General features: G+C 46.2%; 1 protein-coding gene across 1 annotated transcript in view; it reads left to right on the forward strand.

Moving 5' to 3' along the window:
• The window catches only part of EYA2 (EYA transcriptional coactivator and phosphatase 2), a gene marked incomplete in the record, with an annotated part of 119,458 nt that overhangs the window by 73,201 nt on the left and 18,710 nt on the right, over nt 1-27,547 (forward strand). The window contains 2 exon segments of the mRNA XM_073607201.1: nt 5,670-5,753; nt 25,302-25,391. Coding sequence (XP_073463302.1) covers nt 5,670-5,753; nt 25,302-25,391 — 174 coding nt within the window.

Genomic DNA, 27,547 nt, shown 5'->3' on the forward strand with positions numbered 1-27,547 from the left:
CCCTGCTGGCACACTAGCCCCCCCCCCCGCTTGCTATGAGGGGAACTCATGCATGCTCACCCCACTCTCTGTGTCCATAAGACACAGAAAGCGTGGCTCAGCCCCGCCCCCCTGCATCTCAGCCAATGAGGAGAGGGGGACCCAGGAGAACTTTGGCTCTTGTGCACATTGGCTCTTGGGTAAATTTTAGAGGGGGCTGTGGGGGGGGGGAGCTGCACACCGGAGGTTTTTACCTTCATGCCTTCAACCTTTAGAGCTGGTTTACACTGAATGCGGCTTTGAAATCGCGCTACTTCGGCGCGATTTCAAAGCCATCGGTCAGTGCAATTTTAATGTGCGGCTTGTTTCATGCACAGATGTCTATGCAAGTCGCACATGAAATCGGCAAAAATAGTGCAGAAACCTTTTGAAAATCTGTGCAAGTCGGAGTCGCACCGAATTGAACGCTTCCACAAATCGGGTGCGACTTGTCATGCGTTTTTAAACTGTCAAAATTGCGTGACAAGTTGCACCGGTGGCCTGGAGCAGGTTATATTGCATAACTGCAGGAGAGAAAAGTCATTTCACCAACCTGGCTCTGCTGGTTAGGAGGGTCTTCAGAAATCTCAGGACTGGATGGACCAGCAACAATGGATCTCACAGCAGCCCGCATTAATAGACCCTCCAGTAGCCAGCAACAATAGACCCCTCCTCAAAAATAAATCCCCCCCCCAGCAACAATAGACTCCTCCTCAACAGTAGATGGCTCCCAGCAACAATTGACCACCAGTAACATTAGACCCCTCCCTCAACAATAAATCCCCTCCCCAGCAACAATAAACCCCTTCTCAACAGTAGATCGCTCCCAGCAACAATTGACCACCAGTAACATTAGACTCCTCTCTCAACAATAAATCCCCCTCCCCCAGCAACAATAGACCCCTCCTCAACAGTAGATCACTCCCAGCAACAATTGACCACCAGTAACATTAGACCCCTCCCCAACAATAAATCCCCCCCAGCAACAATAGACCCTTCCTCAACAGTAGATTGCTCCCAGCAACAATTGACCTCCAGTAACATTAGACCCCTCCTCAACAATACCCCCCCCCCAGCAACAATAGACCCTTCCTCAACAGTAGATTGCTCCCAGCAACAATTGACCACCAGTAACATTAGACCCCTCCCTCAACAATAAATCCCCCAGCAACAATAGATCCCCTAGCAGCCAGCGTTAATAGACCCTCCTGCAATAGATCCCTCCTGCAATAGATCCCTCCCAGCAACAACTGACTACCCCCAGCAGCATAAGACTTATGTTGCTAATGGGTCAATTGTTGCCCCCCCCCCCAGCAACAATAGATCCCCCAGCAGTTGACCTCATTGGACCCTTCAGCACACCCCACTGAACCCATTGGACCCTTCAGCACACCCTACTGTCCCCTGCCACTGAATACATTACAGTCTTGCACAGTCTTGCACAGTCTTGCACAGGTGTATAGGCTCCTCTGTTACATTGAAATGGCCTACTCTGATTTCACCCGCACACTGTAAGCTTTTCACAAGTGCATTAGAAGCTGCAGCAAGTCATTTCCTGGCTGGAGGATGTCCATCATCGTCATCTGGCTGCATATTCTGCATATCTTCAATATTGCTGATGATGTGACCTCCAGATAACAGAGATCAGCACCAGGACAGATATGATCAGCTTCCAGCAGATGTACATCAGAGGGGTTTGATGGATGCGATTCGCAGAAAGCGCTGATTTATTCCAGGGTGAAGCCATTATACTGGAGATGATGAACCGTTAAGCGAACAGATAATCCCCCCTGTTATCGATTGAACCTCTTTATCTTGGAAGGCTCCATGAGCTGTCTTATACCTCTGCCATGATTTTATACTGCCCCACCTGTGTCCAATCCCCGCAATGTCTTCATCCTGCTGAATCAGCAGATGGTCCACCTAATATAACACACATGGATGGAAAACCCGGCTTATGTCCTGGCTGTCATTTCTATCGATTATCCAACTGCCTGTCCACAGCTCAGAAATATTATGGAACATAGAACAGAAAGTCCTACTGATTATTATTATTATATCTATCATTCATATGTACGTAGTGCTCAAACAATTCACATCAGAGTCTGCACCAGAGGAACTTACATTCTTGAAACTGCAGAGCAGGAGGGCTGTATGAATGCTGAAACAGCTGGTGTTTTTTCTAAACAGAAGACTTTACTTGATGACGGGACTGCTGGTATCTGTGGTACTTCTGGGACTATGGTGGGCGGGACTGTTTTGCTGGAGGGGCGGAGGGAGGATCAAGTGTTGGGTAATTTACCAAACGAAATTTCAGAGGTTCCTACACAGCCAGTTAATATTCCTATGCAGCCAGTTAATGTGTCATCTGTCCCAGTTAGAAGTTATGCTAAGGCTGTGTTGGGGCAAAGTCATGCTGCTGGTGGTGGAAGCGAGCCAGTTGTGCAACTTCCACCTAACGTACCTTCCTCTATTAAACACAGGAATGTGGTACAGCTCAAGTGGGAAGGAGGAGGTATTCCACCTAAGATGTTGTGTGACTTCCACCTAACCCACCTTCCTCTATTGAACGCAGGAATGTGGTACAGCTCAGGTGGGAAGGAGGAGGTATTCCACCTAAGAAGTTGTATGACTTCCACCTAACGCACCTTCCTCTATTGAACGCAGGAATGTGGTACAGCTCAGGTGGGAAGGAGGAGGTATTCCACCTAAGATGTTGTGCGACTTCCACCTAACGCACCTTCCTCTATTGAACGCAGGAATGTGGTACAGCTCAGGTGGGAAGGAGGAGGTATTCCACCTATCAGGAGGGTGGTTGTGGATAAGATTCTAGCCATGGGATTTAAGGCGGAGGATATTTATGCTCTTATCAGTCCGGCTGGTTCCTATGAATATGATTTGTCATTTGTGCGTCCAAAATCGCTGGATCTGTTTTGTGAGCGGTTTGAGCATGTATATATGGGGGCCAGCCGGACTGGAAGGGGCTTGTCCCCAAAGTTGTCTCACATCAGCCCTTGATTAAGAATGTGACTTTCCTGACAAGGAATGAGTCTATACCCCTGAGGATTTATGGGTCTGGTTGAGGAGGTTTGGTGAAACTTTGTGCCTGCTAAAAAAGATTGTGGATGATAGAGGAATCTGGACGGGTGGGTGGTCGGTGTCAATGAGGATGAGTGTGTGTGAGAATGTGGTCAAGCATTTGCCCTCATCTGCCTTTATTGGTAGAGATAGGATTACCGTCTTCTACCCTGGTCAACTTAAGCTGTGCCATAAATGTCAAGGGACATCTCTCCTCTAACTGTCCAGAACAGAAGTGCTCTTTGTGTCAGGAACTGGGGCATCTGGCGAGGGACTGTAACATCATTAAATGTAACCTATGTGATAAGGTTGGTCACCCTTATAGCTGGTGCCCTGGGGCTTTGCACAATAAGCCAGAGCTAGTGGAGGAATTCTTACATCTGGATAGAGAAGAGTCTGGGTTGGTGGAGGTTGTACCAAGGAATCCCAGTCTCTCTGTCCCGTCAGAATCTGTCTGTGAGGCCGTCTGTGGTGTCAGTGTCCCCCCAGTCTGTGGTTCCCCAGTCAGTGTCAGAAAGTGTGGTTGTCAAGTCTGTGTCTGCACCTATTGTTTCTCCTAGTATAGTGAAGGCAGTGGAGGGTGCTGGACCAGAATGTATGGTGGTGAGGGATGGATTGGATGATGGTGGGGAAGAGGTGGGAAGGGAATGAGAGTGGCTGGTGCAGAATGCAAGGTGAATGATGTGAAAGTCAGGGTGAAAGATGTGGAAGTCGGTGTGAATGATGTGGGGGAGGGGTTAATGGGGGGTTTTGGAATCACATCCTGATGGTGATTAAATCTCAAAATGTTTCTTAGCCTGGATTGTGTTTATGTTGAGGTTCGGGGTTTGTAGTCTCTTTTTTGTTGTCATTAAAATATGTTTCTTTCTATGTTATCTTGTCAGGAAACGGTTTTCTTTACTTGCTGATGTATGCACGCTTGTTTTTGTTTAGTTGTTGTTTATTTTTATGTAAATATGTTTTTAAATATGTTTTTATTAGTAAGCTGTATGTTTGTATGATTTTTTAATAAACAAAAATTTACACTCTAATGTCCCTGGACAAAGGTGTGGAGGAATGTCAGGTGTCCATAGCTGCTGTCTGTCAGTCTCCGGGTGTGCGGCTTTTCTTTCTGTCCTTTCACGTCCCCTAGATTTTGTTATGATCAGATTTTTGGAAAAACGCTGCATGCATGGGATCGATGTTTAATCATCTCTTAGCCTGAGGGTGTGTTTAGGTGGAGGTTAGTGTTTTGTTGACAAGCATCATAATAATATTAATACTAAACTATTTATTTAGTTTTCTTTAGGGTTTTTTTTTCTGGCAAAAAAAAGCCATTTTCTGTTTCTATGCTTATGTAAGTTATTTATGTTTATGTATATATTTTAATTTATTTTGTATATGTAAAAATGTTTTCATTATGTTGTATGTTTGAAAGATTTATAATAAACAAAAATTTACACTCTAATGTCCCCCCGCAGACACACACTATTATCATTATACATTTATATAGCTCTTACATATACCGCAGTGCTGTACAGAGATCACTGAGCCAGTCACATCAGTCTCTGTGCCAGAAGAGCTTATACCCTAATGTCCCCTCCCCCCACAGTCACACACTATTATTAATATTATTATTATTATTCTGTCCTTTCACATCCCCTAGATTTTTTTTATAAGATCACATTTTTGGAAAAAGGATGCATGCATGGATTAAATGTTTAATCATTCCTTAGCCTTGGGGAGTGTTTAGGTGGAGGTAGGGTTGTGTTTTGCATAATTTAGTAGTTTACAAATAATACAATTATGTTCCTTTGTATATAGTTCTATTTATGTTATTAAGTCACAATCAGCTTGTGCTAGCTGCAAAGGCATTCAGAACATCCCAGTATCGAGATGGCCGCAGTGTGTTTGGTCAGTATGCAGGCTCTGCCCCCTAGATGCGTGTCGTCAGGGCGCTGACTTCTTCAGTAGGGCTCCCATTATTTCCCAGAGGGGAAAACTGCTGATTTTACTCTCTTTACTCTTTACTCTTGTATGAGGTGAGCAGCTTGTGAAACCGGTGGTGGAGAGCACATATTATTGTCTGCACTTTGGTGAATTGATGTTCGGTTGGATTCTCTTCAACCGGTAAAATTTATTTGCACAAACTCTTTGAGATATTTTTTCACATTCAGTGGACATATTTATATATATATATATATATATATATATATATATATATATATATTATGAATACATTTATGGTTTAGATGTCTTGAGTCACTTAATAGCGCAGCACTGTTTTTTGGTATACATTTTTTAGAGGTGGAGTGGAATCGCTTTAAGTGACAGCAGCTACTATTTTTTTTTTTAGTAATTATACACATTGTTTTGATTGCGCAAATTGATTTTTGCACATTTATTTATGTACATCTCAATTTTTATTTACTTTTTGTTTATATGTAAATATGTTTTTATCATGTTGTATGCTTGTAAGATTTTTAATAAACAAAAATTTACACTCTACGGTACGATCGCATTCACACTATAATCTGAAGTAGATTTGTGTTGTGTACATTTTGTAACACCGTCTCTCTCTCTCTCTCTCTCAGCGTGTATTTGTGTGGGATTTAGATGAGACAATAATTATCTTTCACTCGTTACTCACCGGAACATTCGCCACCCGGTATGGGAAGGTAAGTCCCCCCCCCTTTAACGACAGTCAACTATAATATACTGCAGTTTTCATATTTAATGCGCTCCTTCTGCTCTGATACACAAAGGCATCAGATTTGAGAACCGGGCTGGCCATACATTGGTCAAACTTCAAAAGAATTTTCTTTTGAAAAATCAGAACATTTGTGCGTTTTGTGATCCGATGGCGCCACCATTGATTTCCAAATTCGGCCAACCAAGCCTTCAATTTCACCTCCATTGTTGCTACAGAAAAGAATTTTCTTTGACCTGGAATCTTCTTTTCTTTCCGGGAATTTTCTTTTCTTGCACATGCGCATTTCTTTTTTCGATTACATTTCACGCACGATTCTCCCATCATTGATTAGAAAATCGTTTGTTTTTAAAATAATTCCAACATGTCCGATTACTCAAATTCAATGGCTGCAGGAAAATCGGCTGTTGCTGCAGCCCCACTAATTGTGTGAAATACGAACGAAAATTCTTAGATAAGATTTTGGAAAGAAAATATTTTCGAAGTTCGACCCGTGTATGGCCTGCCTTAGAGAATGTGGCCTCCCATATAAAGAGGGAAAAGTCCCATTTTTGTTGCCTTTTCTAAGTGAATTGATAGGCTGTTGTGTAGCAAGCATCCCTAGGTGACGGGTACATCTGGAGCTTTTGACACCAGTAAGCTAAGACACAGCTTGTGCAGGTTTTGTGACCCCGTGCCAGTTACATTTAAGTCCAGAGCATAAAATGTGACGACTTACTTCCTATTTTAACAGCTTCCAATTAATCCTTCTTAGCAGCTCTGTAGAAGGAGGGTGGAGGTGAAGGTGTCTGGCCTTATCATCACAAGCCATCAATTATAACACGCATTACGCATTATAACACGCATTACGCATCTCGCCGCTCCTAACTGTAAAGACTGGAAATGTCTCCCATAGAATAAAATGAATTGAGCCAAATGAGTCACAATGAACTCAGAAACAGGAGGTGCCAGGAGAAGATGTGTGAACAAAATCCATCACTGTGCCAGAGGCTGCGTACAGTCACCAGCAACAGTTCATTAATGATTGTGTTACCCTTTTCTGTGATTCATACGAGGAATAGTACCATCTGCTGCCAAGGCTGGTTTATATCCCATATGTAGATTGTTTTCTAATATAGCCCTGACATTCACCGCAGTGCTGTACAGAGAACACTGAACTGATCGCTCTCTGAACCACAGGAGCTTACACTCCTATGTGTGGCTGGATAAGGGTGCTGGTTATGGATTGGGTTGGGTTGCAACACTCATGCATCACTTGTTCTGTTTATATTTAGGGGGTATTGGTCTGCCAGCCTAATGGGTAAGCTGCATGGGTGATTTTTTTCACTGTACTATTTCACTTGTATCATATAATGGTGTGAAATCACGTAATCGTTCAGTGCTAAAACTGTGTGGTTTGATATTTCTACATCTCCTTGTGTACATTATGCCACACAGAGTGTTCCATCCATCTGATCAGCATTGATCAATAAATTAAATATTGCCTGAGTAGTTTATGCTCTTTGTAGAGCTATGTGTCTTACTTTGCTTCTCCATCTCAGTCTCCTATCACTTTCTATTTCATTTTCTGTATGTTTTCTTTCTCCCACCTTCTTTTCTTTTTTTCTATTTTTTTTTCTCTCTCTCTCTCTCTCTCTTTCTCTCTCTCCCCTCTCTATCCTATTCTCCCTCTCCCTCTCGTCTCTTTCTATCTCTATTTCTGTCTGTCTTTATTTTTCTCTCCTCTTCTATCTCTCTTTCCCCACCCCTCTCTGTTTTCTCTTTTCCCCTTCTCCCTCTACCCTTTTATCTCTCTCCCTCCATTCTTTTATCTCTCTATCTCTCTCCTTCTATCCTCTTCTCTCTCTATCTCACTCCCTCTATCCCTCTTCTCTCTTGATCTCTCTCCCTCTACCCTCTTCTCTCTCCATCTCTCTCCCTCCATCCTCTTCTCTATCTCTCTCCCTCTATCCTCTTCTTTTTTGATCTCTCTCCCTCTATACTTTTCTTTCTTGATCTCTCTCCCTCTATTCTCTTCTCTCTCGATCTCCCTCCCTCCATCCTCTTCTCTCTCGATCTCCCTATCTCCATCCTCTTCTCTCTCAATCTCTCTCCCTCCATCCTCTTCTCTCTCGATCTCTCTCCCTCTATCCTCTTCTCTCTCTCCCTCTTTCTTTCTCTGTCTCTTTCTCTTTTCTCTCTCTCTTTCCTGCTATCCTCTTCTCCCTCTTTTTTTCTCTCTCTTTCTCTTTCTCTGTCTCTCTCTCTCTCTCACTTTTTTTTTCTTCTTCTTTAACTCTGTCTCTCCTTTCTCTTTCTTTTGTTCTCTCTTTTCTTTCTCTCTTTCTCTCTCTCTCTCGCACTAATTTGTCTTGCTCTTTCTTTTTTAACTCTCTGTCTCTCTTCTTTCATTTCTTTTGCTCTCTCTCTCCCTCTTTCTCCCTCCCTTCTTCCCTTCTCCTTATCTGCAGTGAATCTGACAGAGCAAAGTGCTTAAGCAGTTTATGTTTATTTTACTCCTCTAATGAGAAGCTCTCCTCAGTTTCCTCTTGGCTCAGCTGTGTTTATTTACATAGGGTTAGTCATGGTCCTGAGTACCTGGGGACACCTGGGGTCTGCTCACCCCTGCTCTCCATCACCCCCATCCTCTGCCTTCTTCTCTGGATGTCCCAGCTGAGCCATCTAAGAAAAACAAGGCCCCACCATACCCTGCAGAACTGGCTCTCCGAAAAAAACAAACAGCCCCTAATTCACACGCGGCTCGGGGGATTAAGTCAAGATGAACATCATTTGGGAAGGATTTTGTGAGGAAGTTGAACAGTGCTCCATACAACCCTGAGCATCTCTGGAATGTCTCAGTGTACGGAGCCACAGAAAGGAAAATATCAATATTTCTATAACTGTGTAAAAGCGACATTTCTAGGCGTCTCATCTGGAGGTCATTTTACTAGATGTAGTATTATGGTTTTACCATAACACAGTAAATCCTTCTTAGAACAGAAGGTATTCACATGTCTCATTCCATTACATATCCCAAAAGTAAGAGGAATATTTCTCATTATTTCTCAACAGTGGGCAGAGCCATGCAAATCATGACCCAACAGCCAAACGCACTTCCAGAACCGCTGGTGTATAGTCTGATATTATAGAGCCATTTATTCCAAACTGCACACCACTGTCTCAGGCTTTTTGGCTATCATTAGTAAGACCCTCTGTGCGGACAGCTTTTTGATTATAACCTGTATGGCTATACTATTATATGTGGTGAAGTCTAGTGACAAAACGCATAGGGTATTGCAACACAGCACACTTTGACTGGTTTCCATATGGCATGAGTTTGGCCTTTTGGCTACGATCAAGTGTAGTATCTGTTCTTATAAGTGTCCAGTAAGGGTGCTATGCTGTCATTTCAGACTTTTGGTTGGGATGGCTGGCTGTATAGTATACCTGCTGGTATGATGGGGGCTCTGAGGGCTATTACAGGCTGGAACAGAAACTGCCCACAGGCTGTTGGGGCACAAGAGTAATCCGTCCTGAAGGAAAACTACATAGACCCCGTTCCTCTTGATTTAAATGGGTCTCCCTTGTCTAGCCTTAGGCTGGGAAGGAAGAGAGTCCACAGTGTCTGTGCCTCCTGGGAGTGAACCCACAACATGAACAGGCACTAAAAACATTTTTTACATTGCGCCTCAATGGGCTAGGCCTTTTGGCTAAGTCCAGCACACTTTTTGCCACCAGGCCTCAGGGCCTAGCCAGTGCACATTGCACAGGTACTATTTATTTTTCTTCTCACGTTTGTCACCTTTCACTTTTGTGTGTGTTTTTCTCCCTGGATGCAGGGTGTGAGTCCCCGGCCTGCCCTGAAGTCTAGGAGGGGATGTGTGGCCATTAGGTTCCTTCCCCCCCTTAACTTGGGGGGGGTCTCTCTTTGGGAGAGCCCCTCTACCTAGTACTCGGTGGTCAGCTTTGGCAGGCCACGAGGAGAGGGGTCCGTCAGGCCTTTTGGCTAGATGGACCAAGTTCTTAGCCTTGTCCCTGTCAGGAACCTTGCACCCCGGGGGTTCAGGGAAAGGTCCTACCCCTTCGAGGGGTGGACAAAAGCACACCCTTAAGTGCACTTAACATGTATACATATGGCTGCGGAGAAATGCTTCAGCCGGTTACGATTGGTCCAGTACAGTACCAGCTTGCTGGTGAGCTCCCTCAGGTGGGTTTGGACTAAGATCTGAACACACCTGAACTTGTCCCTAGTCTATATTCCATCAATATCCCCTGGGATTTGGAGTTGAGTCCTGGATTGGTCGTGAGTAGCTGGTCTGATCAGGTGGACATCATGAAGGAATCTGAGCGTTTTTTTGACCTTCTGTAATCTTTCACGTCTGCAGAGTTTTGCTTAGTAATAGGTTATGGATGGTTGCTTCACTTGGGAAACTCTCAAGAAGTTCCCAAGTTCTGTGTGAGGAAACATTTCCTGGGACTGTCCTGTGTGGACTTGAGATATGATTTTGCAACATTAAGTTGAGTTTCCACTTCTTTGTTACATTGTATGTGGTGGTATGAAGCAGGTGGAAGCACTGTTTACTTTGTCATTACATTTAGGATGATTACATTATGTTCCTATAGCAATGATTCCAGTAGTCAGTATAGACGTTGGCCCTGATAATTGTCCGCCTCCATTGAACAACACTTACGATGAATGTTCCTTCTTGCACCGGCCGGTCCCAGACGTCTCATTATGAGGCTTTAATTACATGGTTCCCCAAGGTGATTGCAGTCAGGATTTTGGCTCCTGCGTCCTCCCCGCTTACCCTTCCAATTACATTCCGCTGGCTTCCTAACATTAATGTGCGATTGAAGCGTGCAGAGAACATTCGTCTTGGGGGGAGGCGGGCGGCTTTTGTGCTATAGAAATAGTTTTTGGTGATGGGGGAAGAAGGCATTCCGCGCCCTCTGCGGCATACCTGGGAAAATTCCCGCATGTGTTTAAATAGCAGGTTACGAACCTCGTCATTATTTTACGCTTGTTGGAAGCAGAAGAATAAGCCGGTTGACATTGTAAGCTGATGGCTAGAATTTCCCTGGGAGTGTCCGCTGTCATCCTCCAACTCCCCCGTGCCAAAAGGACAAGTAGGCCCATGTTCCTTAGAGAATTCCAGGAAAAACCCAAATGAAAAATGCTCTATTCCCCCCCGCCCCCCCTCCCTCCTTCCTAACACCTATCCTGGCTAAGCAGGTGAGCAAGAAAGATGTATATGCTTACCTATTTTCAGCCCGCTCCAGATGGGTCACATGATGTGACAGCCAGCGGCAGCTGCAGGGGAGAAGAGATTGACATTACCCATAGGCTCCTGTGGGCCATCCGTTATCGTCACCCCCTTCTCTTCCCTGCTGCCTCCATTGGCTGACGGAGGGCAGCCAGATCACGTGACTGGACCGGGGCGGCCTGAAAATAGGTAAGTATACAGATCTCTTTTACACAGGTTAGTCAGAATAGGTGTTAGGATGGGGGGAGGGGACACTTTTACAGTAAGTCTAGTTATGTTTTCCTGGAATTCTACTTTAAGGCTGAACTCCAGTCAGGTAGCTAAATTCGCAGATGAATGCTGCGTTACCATTCTGTCCATCCAGTCCTGATGTTTACACAGGTCTGCCACACGAGAGACCTAATTTTCAGGCCTTTCTGTGACTGGATATCACCCCTCTGCCCTCCTATCTAATCAGAATTTATAGGGTGACAACGCTTTGTCCCCGTTTCTAATTGTGCTCCTGCATTGTCACTAGTAATGAGCTCATATATGTTCACACCAGGATCCGAACCCACATGTGTAAGCCTGCCAGGAAGTTGTCACATTTGTGGGTGGGGCATTCTCTGTCCCTCAGCTGCAAGCAGGGCCAGGACAAGGGGTGGGCAGGATGGGCGGCTGCCCTGGGGTGGGGGCACTGTGGTATCATGTGAGATGGAGGGGGGGCGCCATAAGGAGATTAGGGGGAGGGAGATTTGCGTTGGACGGTGGAATTTGGGAGGCGGCAGGGGGTAAGGATTGTTCTAGGACGGGAAACTTGGGGGGGGGGGGGCAGTGTTAGGAGTGGTGATTTAGCCCTGTTTCACACTTGTGCGGTGCGAATTGAAGCTCAGGTTTCACTGGGGAGATAACAATCTCCTGTTCAACGGATTCATTGCGTTTTTGCTCAGGATTAGAGAGCAGGGAGAGGGGGAGGGAGGGGGGGGAGAGGGGGAGGTGTAGTGAGGAGAAAGAGAAAATCCTTGTTCAGAACGCAATGCATCTGCGAATCAGATGCGTGCGTTCCCATAGGAGATAATAGGCTTGTAGTTCGCACCGCAATGCCCAAAAAACGCACACGTTTTTTGTGCAATGCGCAGTGCGAATGCAACGCACATATGTGAACCAGATGCATTCATATGAATGTATTTTAAAATGTCCTGTGAATTAGATGCGGTGTAAGCCGCATCTAATTCGCATAGGTGTGAACCCGGGCTTAGGGGTGGGAGGGGGGATTGGGGAAGAGAATGTGTACTAGGAGGGGGGAGTTGTGCTAGAAGAGGTGATGTGGTAGAGGGGAATTGTGCTAAAAGGGTTATTTGTTTGTTTGGGGGGAGGGGGGTGTTGTGCTAGTAGGGATGATTGGGGAGCATTTGTGCTAGGAGGGGAAATTTGGGGGGGAGGATTTGTGCTAGGAGGCGGGGTTGGGGGGAAATTGTGCTAGGAGGGGGGAATTTGGGGAGCGAGGGGGGAATTTGGAGTGGGTGGGGGGGTATTACTTGGAGGGGACATTGGGATAGAGGTTTGGAGCTAGGGCGGATGACTATTTTTTTTTTAAGGGGGAGGGCATTTGTGCTTTGGGGGATTTCAGAGGGGGAGATTTGTACTGGGAGAAGGGATAATTTATGCTTGGGGGTAAGCATCCAGAATAGTGCTCAGTGTTTTTGGGAGGGATGTTTAACACATAATGCTCATGCATCTTGGAGGGGGTCACAGTTTGGCATGTTCCCCCTGGGCTCTACATGACCTTGTCTCGGCGCTTGTTGCAAGTATACAAGGGGCAGAGGATTGGCTCATACAGGTGACATCTTTTTAGCGGGCTCGCACACATAGGTTCGAAATCCCAGTCCGAACATGACTGAGTTTCTCGCTGGTTGTCACCCTGTCACATGGGCTTCCAATGGGGACTGCTTCAATGCATGTCTCTGGCATGCATGTGAACAGGAAGTGGCTGTAAAGAGGCTTCAGGGGGTCAGCAGCAAATGGGTGAATTTTTTTTTTTTTAATTAACCTCTTCCCACCCGTGCTATTGCCGAAAGACGGCTACAGGGCAGGCCTAAATTCCTGGGAGGGGGTCCATGTTTGTCCTGCCGTACATGATCTGCCTGCGCACTCCCTCGGCTGATCACTGATCGATCCCAGCCCCTTACCACGTGATCCGCTGTCAGCCAATGACAGTGGATCACGTGATGTAAACAGAGACGGTAATCGGCTTTTTTCTCCTCACGCTGACAGCAAAAAAAGAAAAAAAAAAGACGATTGCCGCCTGGAGTAAATGGGACATCGGCCCCGCACATTCCATACAAACTGCTGCTAAGCAGTGCCACATACCAGTAACCACCAGTGTCGCCTACCAGTGCATATGAGCAATGCTAAGCAGTGCCCACCAGTGCCACATACCAGTAACCACCAGTGCATATGAGCAATGCTAAGCAGTGCCCACCAGTGCCACCTACCAGTGCCCACCAGTGCCACCTATCAGTGCCCATTAGTGCTACCAATCAGTCCCCATCAGTGCCACCTATCAGTGCTGCCTATTAGTGCAGTTCATCAGTGCCTCATCATCAGTGCCACCTATCAGTGCAGCCTCATCAGTGCCCATCAGTGCCCACTAATGCCACCTATCAGTGCCCATTAGTGCTGCCAGTCAGTCCCCATCAGTGCCACCTATCAGTGCTGCCTATCAGTGCAGTCCATTAGTGCCTCATCATCAGTGCCACCTATCAGTGCAGCCTCATCAGTGCCCACCAGTGCCACCTCATCAGTGCCTATCAGTGCCACCTATCAGTGCCCATCAGTGCTTATTAGTGCCATCTATCAGTGCCCATCAGTGCAGCCTCATCAGTGAAAGAGAAAAATTACCCATTTGCAAAATTTTATAACAAACTATGAAAACTGTTTTTTTTTTTCAAAATTTTCCGTCTTTTTTTGTTTGTTTAGCAAAAAATAAAAACTGCAGAGGTGATCAAATACCACCAAAAGAAAGCTCTATTTGTGTGGAAAAAAAAAGATAAAAATGTCATATGGGTACTGCGTTGTATGACCGCGCAATTGTCATTCAAAGAGTGATAGCGCCGAAAGCTGAAAATTGTCCTGGGCAGGAAGGGGGGTAAAGTGCCCGATAAGCAAGTAGGTTAAAATAAACTGTTTTTAAAACATAGTGCTTTAGCAAAATGTAGTTCTGCTCGAGTTTACTTCTACTTGAAAGCCGCACTAAAAATTGCTTCCAGGAAAAATGTGTGTGTGCGACCATTGTCTCCCTATCACAGGTAAATCCGGGCTTAGCGTGCAGTGGGCTCCGGAGGGTTAAAGAGAAGTGTAAATGCCATTGTTCCAGAGTCAGTAATCAACACAAGAGGATTAAGCTGAACACTTTTTCATCCTGTACAAAGATAAGACCAGGACAAACAAAATGACAGGTCCCCTCCCTCTGCATTAAATAGACCCTATCACTCCAGGAGGGGGGGGGGGGTGTGTCTCTATGGGAACAATTAACTCTATCATGGTGGCGGTAAGACATTTCCTCCGGGGCAAGTTTCTGGATGGTGACAACAGTGGACCGTGCCTGACTAATATTTATTACAATTGATGCCAGTAATCTCTATCAGGGTGACAACGCAGGAGCAAAATTAGCAGACAGCGACAGAATGTTGTCACCCTAAAACAGGAAGTATCCAAACAAAAGAACTTCATGGCAGGATCGACTAGGGATTATTTTAATGAAAGCTGTAGATTATTATTACACAGGACTTATATAGCGCCAACAGTTTGCGCATGTCAGAAACCATGAAATCAGGCCGAGACAGAAATACAGTTAAATCACACTTGTTTAATTAAAAAAAAGTAAAAAGAACAAACGTAGTCAAAACATAGCCAGAGTTCAGTAACCGGACCGGATAGTCAGTCAAGCCAGAAGTCGGGGATCAATGTAGTGGAACAGCAAGCCGGATCTGGAGCCAGAAGGGATGTCAGCAAAGCAAGTCTTGAACAGGATCGCAGGACTTCTGTGAAGTTGACCAAGGCGAAGGCAGAGATCCTCTGGGCTGGACGGCTTAAGTAGGCAGGACTGACGAGCAGGATATCATCAACAGCTGTGGAGAGATAGGAGCTGGCAATTAGCCGACAGCTGAGCGGCCAGCTCTGAGAAGGAAGGGCTGAGCCCAGCCCTGACAGCGTAGCGCTTTACAACATGAGGGCAGACAGTACAGTTACAATACAATTCAATACAGATTTTAAAATACTGAAAATGACATTATAATAAAGCTTCTATAAGATGTTAATGATTGGATTTACAGACACTACTTTATTACTTTGTTGTTTTAGGATGGTATTTCATGTATGGACTTGTAGATTCAAATGGATACATTTGATACACAGTTTTTATTCTCTATCATCTTGGCACTTCCTGGGTTTCTGGATGACGGCAGCAGAGCTTATGACATGCGCTTTTTATTCTATCTAACCGCCGATAAGAGAGGATATGCACTGGAGCCAATATAACAGCATGGAAACTTGGCCAATGGTCTAACACGCCGGGAGGCATGGAGGGGGGCGTGGCTACACCTTACAAAGCGGTAACGCATCTTTCTCAAGCCTGTGGCTTGAAAAAGAGGGGTTAGCCAGGAAACGCGTAGCAACAACGGTCGCGTTCCTAAGCTGTCAGATCGGCTTCAGAGCTTGTATATCCTCTCTTGTTGGCGGTTTCTGCTCCCTGTCATCTTTGCACTGCCTGGGTTTCCGGATGACAGCAGCAGAGCATTTGACATGCGCTTTTTATTCTATCTAACCGCCGATAAGAGAGTATATGCAAGCTCTGGAGCTAATATAACAGCATGGAAACTTGGCCAATGGTCTAACACGCCGGGAGGCATGAAGGGGGGCGTGGCTACACCTTACAAAGCAGTAACACTTCTTTCTCAAGCCTGAGTGGCTTGACAAAGAGATGCTACAGCCATGAAATGCGTAGCAACATCGGCCAGGTTCCTAAGCTGTCAGATTGGCTTCTGAGCTTGTATATCCTCTCTTGTTGGCGGTTTCCGCTCCCTATCATCTTGGCACTGCCAGGGCTTCTGGATGACGGCAGCAGAGCTTATGACATGCGCTTTTTATTCTACTAGATGTGAATGGTTTATTGCCTTTTTATTAATAAATTGATCTTGCATACTGCACTTAGAAGAAGCGCCCTCATTTGTTTCTTTGCCTTGCTACAGATATTCCTTGTCTGCTATGGAGCTGCACTTATTGACTTATTTTGGCCACTTGATGGAGCTGAGGATCATAGAAGATAAACATATTAGAGAAAATATAGGGAAAATCCACACAGGTTGGGCAAATGCTTGTGACATTAGTCGAATGAATGATTTAGAAATAGACCCCTTAGCGTGATTTGTGTGTTTCTTGCAGATCTGTGCAGTAATCCAGTAGTAAAGACTGCTGCGGCTCTCTCTCCTTGTGCAGGGTGACTGGTCTTGTCTCCGCCCCCTCATGTAGTTTAGTGCAGGCAGTCTGTAGTGGGTGGGGCCTGCTGTGTCCCTCCCACAGTTTTGCTCTCTCTCCTTGTACAGTGTGACTGGTCTTGTCTCCGCCCCCTCCTGTTTACTGCAGGCAGTCAGTAGTGGGTGGGGCCTGCTTGGTTCCTTCCACAGTTTTGCTCTCTCTCTCCTTGTGCAGGGTTACTGGTCTTGTCTCCGCCCCCTCCTGTAGTTTACTGTAGGTAGTCTGTAGTGGGTGGGGCCTGCCGGGCCCCTCCCACAGATCTGCTCTCTGCACAGTCTATGTACAGCCCTGTGATAATGTCACTGCTACGTATACAAGATAATATCTGGGTTTGCAAAGGCATTTTGGTGCACACAAAGTGGATTTTTATCCTTTGTGGCAATTGAGGAACATATTTAAAATTGTTTGTGCTTCAACACTTGAATCGAAACAAAACACAGAACTACGAATCCCCTTAAGCCGCCAAATTTTTATTCCTTATCTGCCTCATCTCTCGAAACACACTGCAGGCAAACAAGCCACAATTGGTTGTTTAAACTGTGAAAGGCCACAGCCAAGGTTCACTCTTGCGCTAAAGTATTCTCCTGGCCGACCGCCAACCCGAAAAAGCCAAACATTACCTGCCAGAGTGCATTAGCGGGGTGTCATTGATGTCCCGGAGCTTGCTGTCTCATAAACCTCCAGCAAAATTATCTCTTGGCAAGAGGTTGGGGCGAATTGTCACTCAACTTTATGCGCTTGCGTTTTTTTTTTTTTACGGGGGCAGAACAAATAACGTGGTCCCAATCACTGAGCGCTTTTCTGTGACTGGGACCCGAATCAAGAAGCCGGCAACAAAAAAAATTTACTCTCCTCCACCCATCCCCCCACCTTTTTATTAATTGCACTCTTTAGGGGATATTTAGAGTTCAGGTCGCAGTATAAATCACAAGGAATATGGTGTCAGTTGCCTCTTCTGGCTGGCTGCTTTGTAGGGTTTCGATGTAGTCATAAATTATAGTGTCTGCGCTGAATTAATAGCTACAATTTACAGCTGGTCAGCAAATCAACCACCAAACTAAGGAGATTTAAGGTACGTCTCCTGGCCTCTCTGCAGAACCTGTCTGCTAAATGGTGCTGAGACCACCCTTGTAGGGGGGGGGGGGTTACTCATGGGTGGGGCAAGCCATCTGCAGAGCATTTTGCCATCTTAATGGAAATGAATGTGGCAGAGCCAGGTTAACGGGAGATACAATGGTGATTGTTCCCCTCAGTGGTGGGACAAAGTCCTTGAGCATCTAAGGCAAAAATGGAAATGAGTGGGGCCAAAAGGAGGTACAATGGCGACTGGTGTCCAGTGGTGAAACAAGGTCCTTGAGCATCCAAGATAAAAATGGAAATAGATGGGGTGGGGCTATGTTATGGGGCAGTACGGTGTCTATTGGTCCCCTCAGTGGTGGGACTAGGTCTTTGGGCATCCAAGGCCAAAATGGGAATGGAATGGATGGGGTTAAGTTATCAGGCGATATAATGGCATTTGGTCTCTTCAGTGGTAGAACAAGGTCCTTCCAGCATCCAAGACAAAAAATGAAATGAATGGGGTGGGGCTAAGTTATCAGGTGGTTTATTGGTAGTTGGCCTCCTCAGTGGTGGGAAAATGTCTGAGCATCCAAGGCAGAATGGAAATTAGTGGGACCAAAAAGAGGTACAATGGTGACTGGTCTTCTCAGTGGCGAGACAAGGTCCTTGAGCATCCAAGGCAAAAATGAAAATGGATGGGGTGGGGCTACATTATGGGGCAGTACAGTGGCTACTAGTCCCCTAAGGGGTGGGACTAGGTCTTTGAGCATCCAAGGCAAAAAAGGAAATGAATGGGGTGGTGCCAAGTTATCAGGAGGTATAATGGCAGTTGGTCTCCTCAGTGGCAGGACAAGGTCCTTGAGCATCCAAGGCAAAATGAAAATGGATGGGGTTAAGTTATGGGGGCGGTATAGTGGCTATTAGTCCCCTCCGTGGTGGGAATAGGTCTTTGAGCATCCAAGGCCAAAATGGGAATGGAATGGATGGGGCTAAGTTATCAGGCGATATAATGGCATTTGGTCTCTTCAGTGGTAGAACAAGGTCCTTCCAGCATCCAAGACAAAAAATGAAATGAATGGGGTGGGGCTAAGTTATCAGGTGGTTTATTGGTAGTTGGCCTCCTCAGTGGTGGGAAAATGTGTGAGCATCCAAGGCAGAATGGAAATTAGTGGGACCAAAAAGAGGTACAATGGTGACTGGTCTTCTCAGTGGCGAGACAAGGTCCTTGAGTATCCAAGGCAAAAATGAAAATGGATGGGGTGGGGCTACATTATGGGGCAGTACAGTGGCTACTAGTCCCCTAAGGGGTGGGACTAGGTCTTTGAGCATCCAAGGCAAAAAAGGAAATGAATGGGGTGGTGCCAAGTTATCAGGAGGTATAATGGCAGTTGGTCTCCTCGGTGGCAGGACAAGGTCCTTGAGCATCCAAGGCAAAATGAAAATGGATGGGGTTAAGGTATGGGGGCGGTATAGTGGCTATTAGTCCCCTCCGTGGTGGGAATAGGTCTTTGAGCATCCAAGGCAAAATTGGAAATGGATGGGATGGGGCTAAGTTATGAGGCGGCATAATGGCAATTGGTCTCCTCAGTGGTAGGGCAAGGTCTTTGAGCATCCATAGCAAAAATGTAAATAGATAGGACCAAATTATCAGGAGGTACAATGGCGATTGGTCTCCTCAATGGTAGACAAGATCATTGAGCATCCAGGGCAAAGATGGAAATGAATGCAGTGCTTTGGCAATTGGTCTCTTCAGCGGTGGCATCCAAGGCAAATATGGAATTGGGTGGGGCCAAATTACCAGGAATAACAATGGCAAAGGTAAAAAAACAAAACTGCCCCCCTCTCCTGAACTGTGAACTACATCAACAGGCTCAGCCCTTTTTGCTAAAGAGACCAAGGCAGCTGCCTCTTCTGCGTACCCCTTGGCCCAGCCCTGGTTTGTCTACCCTGTCCAAATAACTATTTCATTCTAAAACAGCTGGCCAGCAGCATTGAAGGCCCCCACAGATGTTAGACTGTCACCTGATCCAGTAAAAATGTACACAATAAAGGCCAAATCCAGACAGACTTTTTTTAGTTTTGCAGAAAAGGGTAAAACATTGATTTTGATGAGATTCCCCACTTCCTTCCCCTCCGATTCTCTTATGACCAGGACAGGAAATGAGAGTTCACCTTCTCAATGGTGACACAGAATGCTTTAAAAACCCAACAGAGGTTCTAACCCCTCCCACTCCACCCAACACAAAGCCGAAGAGCTTTGGGCAGAGCTGGGTTTTAAAGACTGCAATGCTGGAGAATGTAGATTGGGTTTTGTTTGAATGCATCAGACATGGATATCTGGGATATTCCCCGCTCTGTCAGTGGAAATTTAGATCTTTAGTTTTTAAAGGAAACCTATTATGATAAAATCTTGATGCAAAGAGATTTGAAATATTTTCAGTCAATTCGGCATTCCCAATATGAGGGGTTCCCACCATCACAGTGCTAGTTTCCTGGGTCCATACACCTTCTGCACACATTACGAGTAGTTCCCACCATCCCTGTGCTGAGTTCCTGGTTCTGTACACCTGCTGTTCCCATTATGAGGGGTTCCCACCATCCCTGTGCTGAGTTCTGGGGTCTGTACAGCCGCTGTGCCCATTATGAGGGGTTCCCACCATCCCTGTGCTGAGTTCCCGGGTCTGTACACCTGCTGTGCCCATTATGAGGGGTTCCCACCATCCCTGTGCGGAGTTCCCAGGTCTGTACACCCGCTGTGCTCATTATGAGGGGTTCCCACCATCCCTGTGCTGAGTTCCCGGGTCTGTACACCCGCTGTGCCCATTATGAGGGGTTCCCACCATCCCTGTGCTGAGTTCCCGGGCCTGTACACCCGCTGTGCCCATTATGAGGGGTTCCCACCATCCCTGTGCTGAGTTCCTGGGTCGGTACATCCGCTGTGTTCATTATGAGGAGCTCCCACCGTCCCTGTACTGAGTTCTGGGGTCTGTACACCCGCTGTGCTCATTATGAGGGGTTCCCACCATCCCTTTGTTGAGTTCCCGGGTCTGTAACCCGCTGTGCTCATTATGAGGAGCTCCCACCATCCCTGTACTGAGTTCTGGGGTCTGTACACCCGCTGTGCCCAATATGAGGGATTCCCACCATCCCTGTGCTGAGTTGTCGGGTCTGTACACACGCTGTGCTCATTATGAGGGGTTCCCACCATCCCTGTGCTGAGTTCCCAGATCTGTACACCCGCTGTGCCCATTATGAGGGGTTCCCACCATCCCTGTGCTGAGTTCCCAGGTCTGTACACCCACTGTGCCCATTATGAGGGGTTCCCACCATCCCTGTGCTGAGTTCCCAGGTCTGTACACCCACTGTGCCCATTATGAGGGGTTCCCACCATCCCTGTGCTGAGTTCCCGGGTCTGTACACCCGCTGTGCCCATTATGAGGGGTTCCCACCATCCCTGTGCTGAGTTCCTGGGTCTGTACACCTGCTGTGCCTATTATGAGGGGTTCCCACCATCCCTGTGCTGAGTTCCCTGGTCTGTACACCCACTGTGCCCATTATGAGGGGTTCCCACCATCCCTGTGCTGAGTTCCCGGGTCTGTACACCCGCTGTGCCCAATATGAGGGGTTCCCACCATCCCTGTGCTGAGTTCCTGGGTCTGTACCCATTATAAAAGACTTTACAAACAGGGTGGATATGGAGTTTGCAAGAGATATAAAAAGCTCACCAGATTTCACAAGTAACGGAAACAGAATTAGTATTTTCCCGTGTTTTGGGGATTTCCTCTGGATGCTCCCAATCTCCACCTTTACTGGTGGGTTAGCTGGATTCAGTCAGCAGTTGTCCCTATCCTTGTGTCTGATTCTAGAGGGGACACCAGCATGTCAGCTATGTGTGAATGAGGTGACCTTTGATAATTAATGAATTATTGTTAAGCTCTAAATCTGAATTTTAATGTTTTGTTCTTGGGCGAATCAAACCAATAAAAAAAATAGACTTCACTTGTGGGTGGACTGCCCCTTTATTATGTACACGCAGCCCTCTTATTCTTTAACATATGTTGTAGATTAGCACCTCGGTGTCAGGCCGCCAAACAGGTCTGTTTTGTAAAGCGTTCCCAAGTCATTAAGTGCAATTACGGATCTGACATTCTCTGTGATTTGAGGCACTTTCATTAGCGCAGGTAAAAAAAAAAAAAAAAAAACCGCAGGTAGGAGTTTCCAGCACAGAAAGGCCTCGATTGTCTGCTAATCCGTCTCTAACCCCTGGATGACATCCCCAGCAGATAAAGCCGCAGAATAGCAGTCTGATTTCATAAATACACATAATTAATGCCTTCATCCCCGTGGCAGTGTCATTATTTGCTCTGGGGCTCGGCAGGTAGTTGGCAGCAGAAGAGAAAAGGGGGCCGGCGCGCTGGAAGTAGTCCTATGAGGGCTTATCGCTCATTGTGGAGGCTGTGTGAATGTCAGGGTGATTGGAGGCCGAGCAAACAGGAGGAGGGGGGGGGCGCAGGTATGGGGGTTCATCGCCGCGTTTGGCGTGCCTGAACACCGGGCCGGAGACGAGACTTGTACACAAATATTTGAAGGAGAGCATCGTCTCCGATGTGAATGTTCTTCCACCTACATATGGAACGTTCTTATTAAGTTATACTGTCTGCAATGATGTGTATCAAATTCAAAAGCAGTGAAAGTCTGTAAAAAAAAATTCAGAATTCTGCGTCTGCATGCATATTTTCCTAACCTGTCACAAACTCCACCTTTTTACCATTTAAAAAGCCATCCATAAGCTCCAGTCAGTGGTTTGGCCTAGGCTGAGATGATGTCATCAGTCTGCTGCAGGCAGGAGAAAGCATTTTGCTCAGTCTACCCTCCCTCAGTGATCAGACTGCAACATTGTAACTTTGTAGCAAATCATAAGGCCATAAGGTGAGAGACTGCAACTTTGTAATTTTGGAGCCGAAAGTAACAGGGGGAGAGGCTGCAACATTGTAACTTTGTAGCAAATCAAAAGGTGAGAAAAACTGCAACATTGTAACTTTGGAGCCACAAGTGATTGGAGTTATAACTTTGGACTTACAAGTGATCAAACTGCAACTTTGTAACTATGCAGCAAGTAACAAGGTGAGAGGCTCTAGCAGGGGCTGATCTGTATCAGACATTTGTGAACACAGCCGCGAACTGCACAGGCATCCAGGATTTATATGGTTGTGCCCATAGGTGTGCACAACCAACTGCATTAGGGTGAGCACCCTAAAGCTCAAGAACGTGTGTGTGTGTGTATATAGATATATACTCAACCACGCTCCCCACCCCCCACTGTTTCCTGAGGAGAGCGCACTGCAGCAAATGGTGGGTGTGGCTTAATTGCATTAAGAGTGAAGTTCAGGAGTGCGCTACCTACAGAGTGCAGAGTTCAGGAGTGCGCTACCTACAGAGTGCAGAGTTCAGGAGTGTGCAGTATACAGAGTGCAGAGTTCAGGAGTGAGCTACCTACAGAGTGCAGAGTTCAGTAGTGCAAAGTATACAGAGTGCAGAGTTCAGTAGTGCACAGTGTACAGAGTTCAGGAGGGTGCAGGGTTCAGGGATGTGCAGGGTTTAGATGTGCACAGTGTACAGAGTTCAGATGTGCGCAGTGTGCAGGGTTTAGGGGTGCGCAGTGTACAGAGTGCAGGGTTTAGGGGTGCGCAGTGTACAGAGTGCAGGGTTTAGGGGTGCGCAGTGTACAGAGTGCAGGGTTTAGGGGTGTGCAGTGTACAGAGTGCAGGGTTTAGGGGTGCACAGGGTTCAGGGATGCGCAGTGTGCAGGGTTCAGGGGTGCGCAGTGTACAGAGAGCAGAGTCTATGGTGAAGAGTTTACAGTGTTCAGGGATGCACAGTGTACAGAGAGCAGGGTTCAGGGATGCACAGTGTACAGAGAGAAGGGTTTAGGAATGCGCAGTATACAGAAAGCAGGGTTCAGGGGTGCGCAGTGTACAGAGACCTGGCCTTTTCCTGGGGTTTGGGTCCCCATACGTGCAAACACAATGGTATCTGGTTTCTTAAGACCCATTTCACATTGGAGGCGTTTTTCAGGCGCTTTAGCCCTAAGAATAGCACCTGTAAAGCCTCATCTGAGTGCTTTCACACTGGGGCGCTGCGCTAGCAGGACGTCAAAGCAGCTTCTTTGAGGTGCATTAGAAGTGGTGTATACACCGCTCCTAAAGCGATCCTGCCCATTGAAATCAATGGGCAGCTCCGCCAAAGTGCCTCAGAAGTGGCACTTTGTGGGCGTTTTTAACCCTTTATTCGGCCGCTAGCAAGGGTTAAAAGCTCCCCGCTAGCGGCCGAAAAGCGCCTCCTAAAACTATGGTAAAGCGCCGCTACAACTAGCAGTGCTTTATTGCTGATGTCCCCAGTGTGAAAGGGCTCTAAGTATAATGGGAACTTTTGGGATTTCCATCTGTAGTTACCATCTCTGGGCTTTCTCATCTTAGATTTCCAAGTAGGTGTCCTGGTTGTCCCCACCACTCTGATTTCCTTCTCCATAATGTTACATAAACTAAAAACGTCCGTCTAGCAAAAAGATGAAGTGACCTGACATCTGAAAGGAATAAACCTATCCACACACCATCTTTTTAAAATGTACCTACGATTTTGCCTTGTGAGGGCTAAACCATGGGTTCTCCTCCCAGGTATTCTTTCATTCTTAGTACAGTATATACTTAAAGTGTTTGTTAAAAAAATTGCAGATCCTGTTCCCTTAAACCAGATTAAACAGCACAGTGCTTGTGCTGTGTAAACTGCCCCCCTCTAAACTGTAAAAAAAACTGGCTGATCCTGCCACTTCCTGTATCCCCACCTCTGCGCTGACCACGATAATCAGGGCTGCTGAGCCCTGGCCACCGTGGTCAGTGTACGTCCCTCCGTAGCTCTTCTCTCTGCTCTCCCCCTTACCTACCTCCTTCTCCCTGCCGGTCAGCTCCCTGTTCTGTGTCTCTATCTATGACCCCCCCCCCGTCCCCGCAGCTATTAGTAGAAAAAAAACTTTTACAAATGTTCATTGCCAGCCCCTCTATTATAGGCAGGCATAGCACACTGTATAAGTATTTTATAAAAAATGAGGCATGTAAATACAGTTTTAATGCGATCTTCAGGCCGGTCACGTGACTCGCGGCCGGTCTCCAGGGCTACTGCAGGAAGGGCTGAGCGGCCATGTGACCTCCCGGCTGACATCAGAGGGAGTTTTTGGGCCTCTCCTGCAGAAGCCATGTATCGGAGGTGTACAGCGGCCGCAAGTCACGTGACCAGCCTGAAGATCGCCCTAAAAGGTTATTTACATGGCTCGTTTTTTTTTATAAAAGACTTTTACAGTGTGCTATGCCTGCCTATAATAGAGGGGCTGGCACAGCTTTGCACATTTGAGTAACCAACAGTTTAAGGTTGAATATGTTTTTATTATTAGCAAAATTATCAAAAAATTACATAGATAGTCATTCACAGTGAGTGAATGCAATTGCAACAAACACTTTAATCCAAATGGAGATGATACAATCCGACTGTAGCCTATGCCAGAAGATGAAAACATTTATAACAAATATTCTATAAGGATCCAGGTTTATGATCTCTATAGCATTATTTGATGCTCCTTCCAGTTCTGTATGTGACGACTGGTTGTGATTCAACCTCCTCTGATCCATTCTCCAATCTTCTCTCTACAGGACACGACCACAGCGGTACGGGTTGGTCTTATGATGGAAGAAATGATCTTCAACCTTGCTGACAATCACCTCTTCTTCAATGACCTGGAGGTAAGTGTCCATTCACAGAATTACTTTTTACCCTGTTCATAAGGCTAACTATAGAGGTAAGCCAAATGTTTGTGGACAACTGACCAACACATCTACACTCTGTGGCCCCACAGTATGTGGCCCCTTCAACCCAATGCTGGAGTTCAGGTGTCATCATGCAAAGACATTGTAGATAATTGTGCTCTTCCAACCTTGTGGTAAGAGTTTAGTGAAGACCCTTTTCTGTTCCACCATGACTGAGCCCCTGTGTACAAAGCCAATTCCATAAAAACATGGTTTGACCAGCTTGTTGTGGAGGAACTTGAGTGTCCTGTCCCTGACCTCAACCTTACTGAACACCTTTGAGATGAAGTGGAATGCAAATTGCAAGCCAGGTCTTCTGTGTTCAAAGCCAGCTTCATAAGGACATGGTCTGACCAGTTGGATGTGGAGGAACTTGAGTCAGATCCCTGACCTCAACCCAAATGAACACCTTTACAAGCCAGGTCTTCTCATCCAACATCAGTACCTGACCCTGGAAACACGCACAAGTTCCCACAGATGTCCAGCACCAGTGGAGGTGTCCACTGTATTTGCGGCTCAATCCGGGTCTGTGGTTATTATTCATCATCACTCCCATCATTCCATTGGATGAATTGTGGTGGCATGTGGCCCCCTTATCCCAATGATGCTATTCAGCTGACATCCTGCAAAGACATTGTAGACAATCTGCTCTTCCAGCCTTGTAATAACAGTGTGAAGACCCTTTTCTGTTCCACCATGATGATGCCCCTGTGTACAAAGCCAGCTCCATAAAGACATGGTTCAACCAGTTGGGTGTGGAGGAACTTGAGTGTCCTGGACAGAGCCCTGATCTCAACCCTACTGAACACCTTTAAATTTAATTGGAATGCCGATTTACAAGCCAGGTCTTCTGTGTTCAAAGCCATCTCCATAAAGACATGGTCTGACCAATTGGATGTGGAGGAACTTGAGACAGATCCCTGAACTGAACCCAAATGAACACCTTCACAAGCCAGGTCTTCTCATCCAACATCACTACCTAATCTTGAAAACATGCATCAATTCCCACAGACATCCAGCACCAGTGGAGGTGTCCGCTGGATTCACAGCTCTACCTGGGTCTGTGGTTATTAGTCATCATCACTTTCATCATTCCATTGGATGAATGGTGGTGGTATGTGGCCCCCTCATACCAATGATAGAGGTCAGGTGTCATCATGCACAAGACATTGTAGACAATTGTGCTCTTCCAACCTTGCAGTAACAGTTTGGTGAAGACCCTTTTCTGTTCCACCATTACTGTGCCTCTGTGTACAAAGCCAGCTCCATAAAGACATGGTTTGAGAAGTTAGGTGTTGAGGAACCCTGACCTCAACCCAAATGAACACCTTTACAAGCCGTCTTCTCATCCAACGTTAGTACCTGACTTTGGAAATGTGCATAAATCCCCAAAGTAGTCCAGCACCAGTGGAGGCGTCTGCTGTATTCATGGCTCAATCTGGGTCTGTGGTTATTAGTCATCATCACTCCCATCATTCCATTGGATGAATGGTGGTCACTGTGCCGGGGTGCTCACAGACGGAGGAAAAGCCACAGCTGCTTTGAAATTCCCATCCACGTCTTGCCCGCCGTCTGCTTTCCCAAAAACACATGAAAACAGCCACAAGAGTCGTCGAAACACACAATGCAATCAAGACGTATTGTTTCACAAAAGCCTTTATTTTCCCGAGCAACAACCGCCCAACACGTCCAACCCTGATTTACTGTTTTCCTCTTCCACGAATCCTCTGTAATTAATTCCAGATAAGACGCAGCCTCCGGAACTATCTCCTGCGATTCGCCGGACATCTGACCACACAAGCGCCAAATTACAAGCCAGCTCCTGGCACGGCGCGACGCTCCAATCACATTGTTTTCTTTCCACGCGGTCATCTGTTTATTTCTTCTCGCCACATGCCGGATCCAAAATTTGTGTTCCTCTTGGGTCTCCCCCAGGAAAATTTTCCTCTTTTGGGTCCAATAATTTTTTCCTTTTTTTTTTTTTTTCATTGCGGCATTTTTTTGTAACTTTCATTTTGAATTCCTCCGCGACTTGTGCCTTTTTTTTTTTTATAACATAACGTTGAAATTGTTTAATGACAGGGCGTATATAT

Source organism: Aquarana catesbeiana, linkage group LG12 (genome assembly GCF_042186555.1).
Source record: "Aquarana catesbeiana isolate 2022-GZ linkage group LG12, ASM4218655v1, whole genome shotgun sequence".
NCBI lineage: Eukaryota > Metazoa > Chordata > Amphibia > Anura > Ranidae > Aquarana > Aquarana catesbeiana.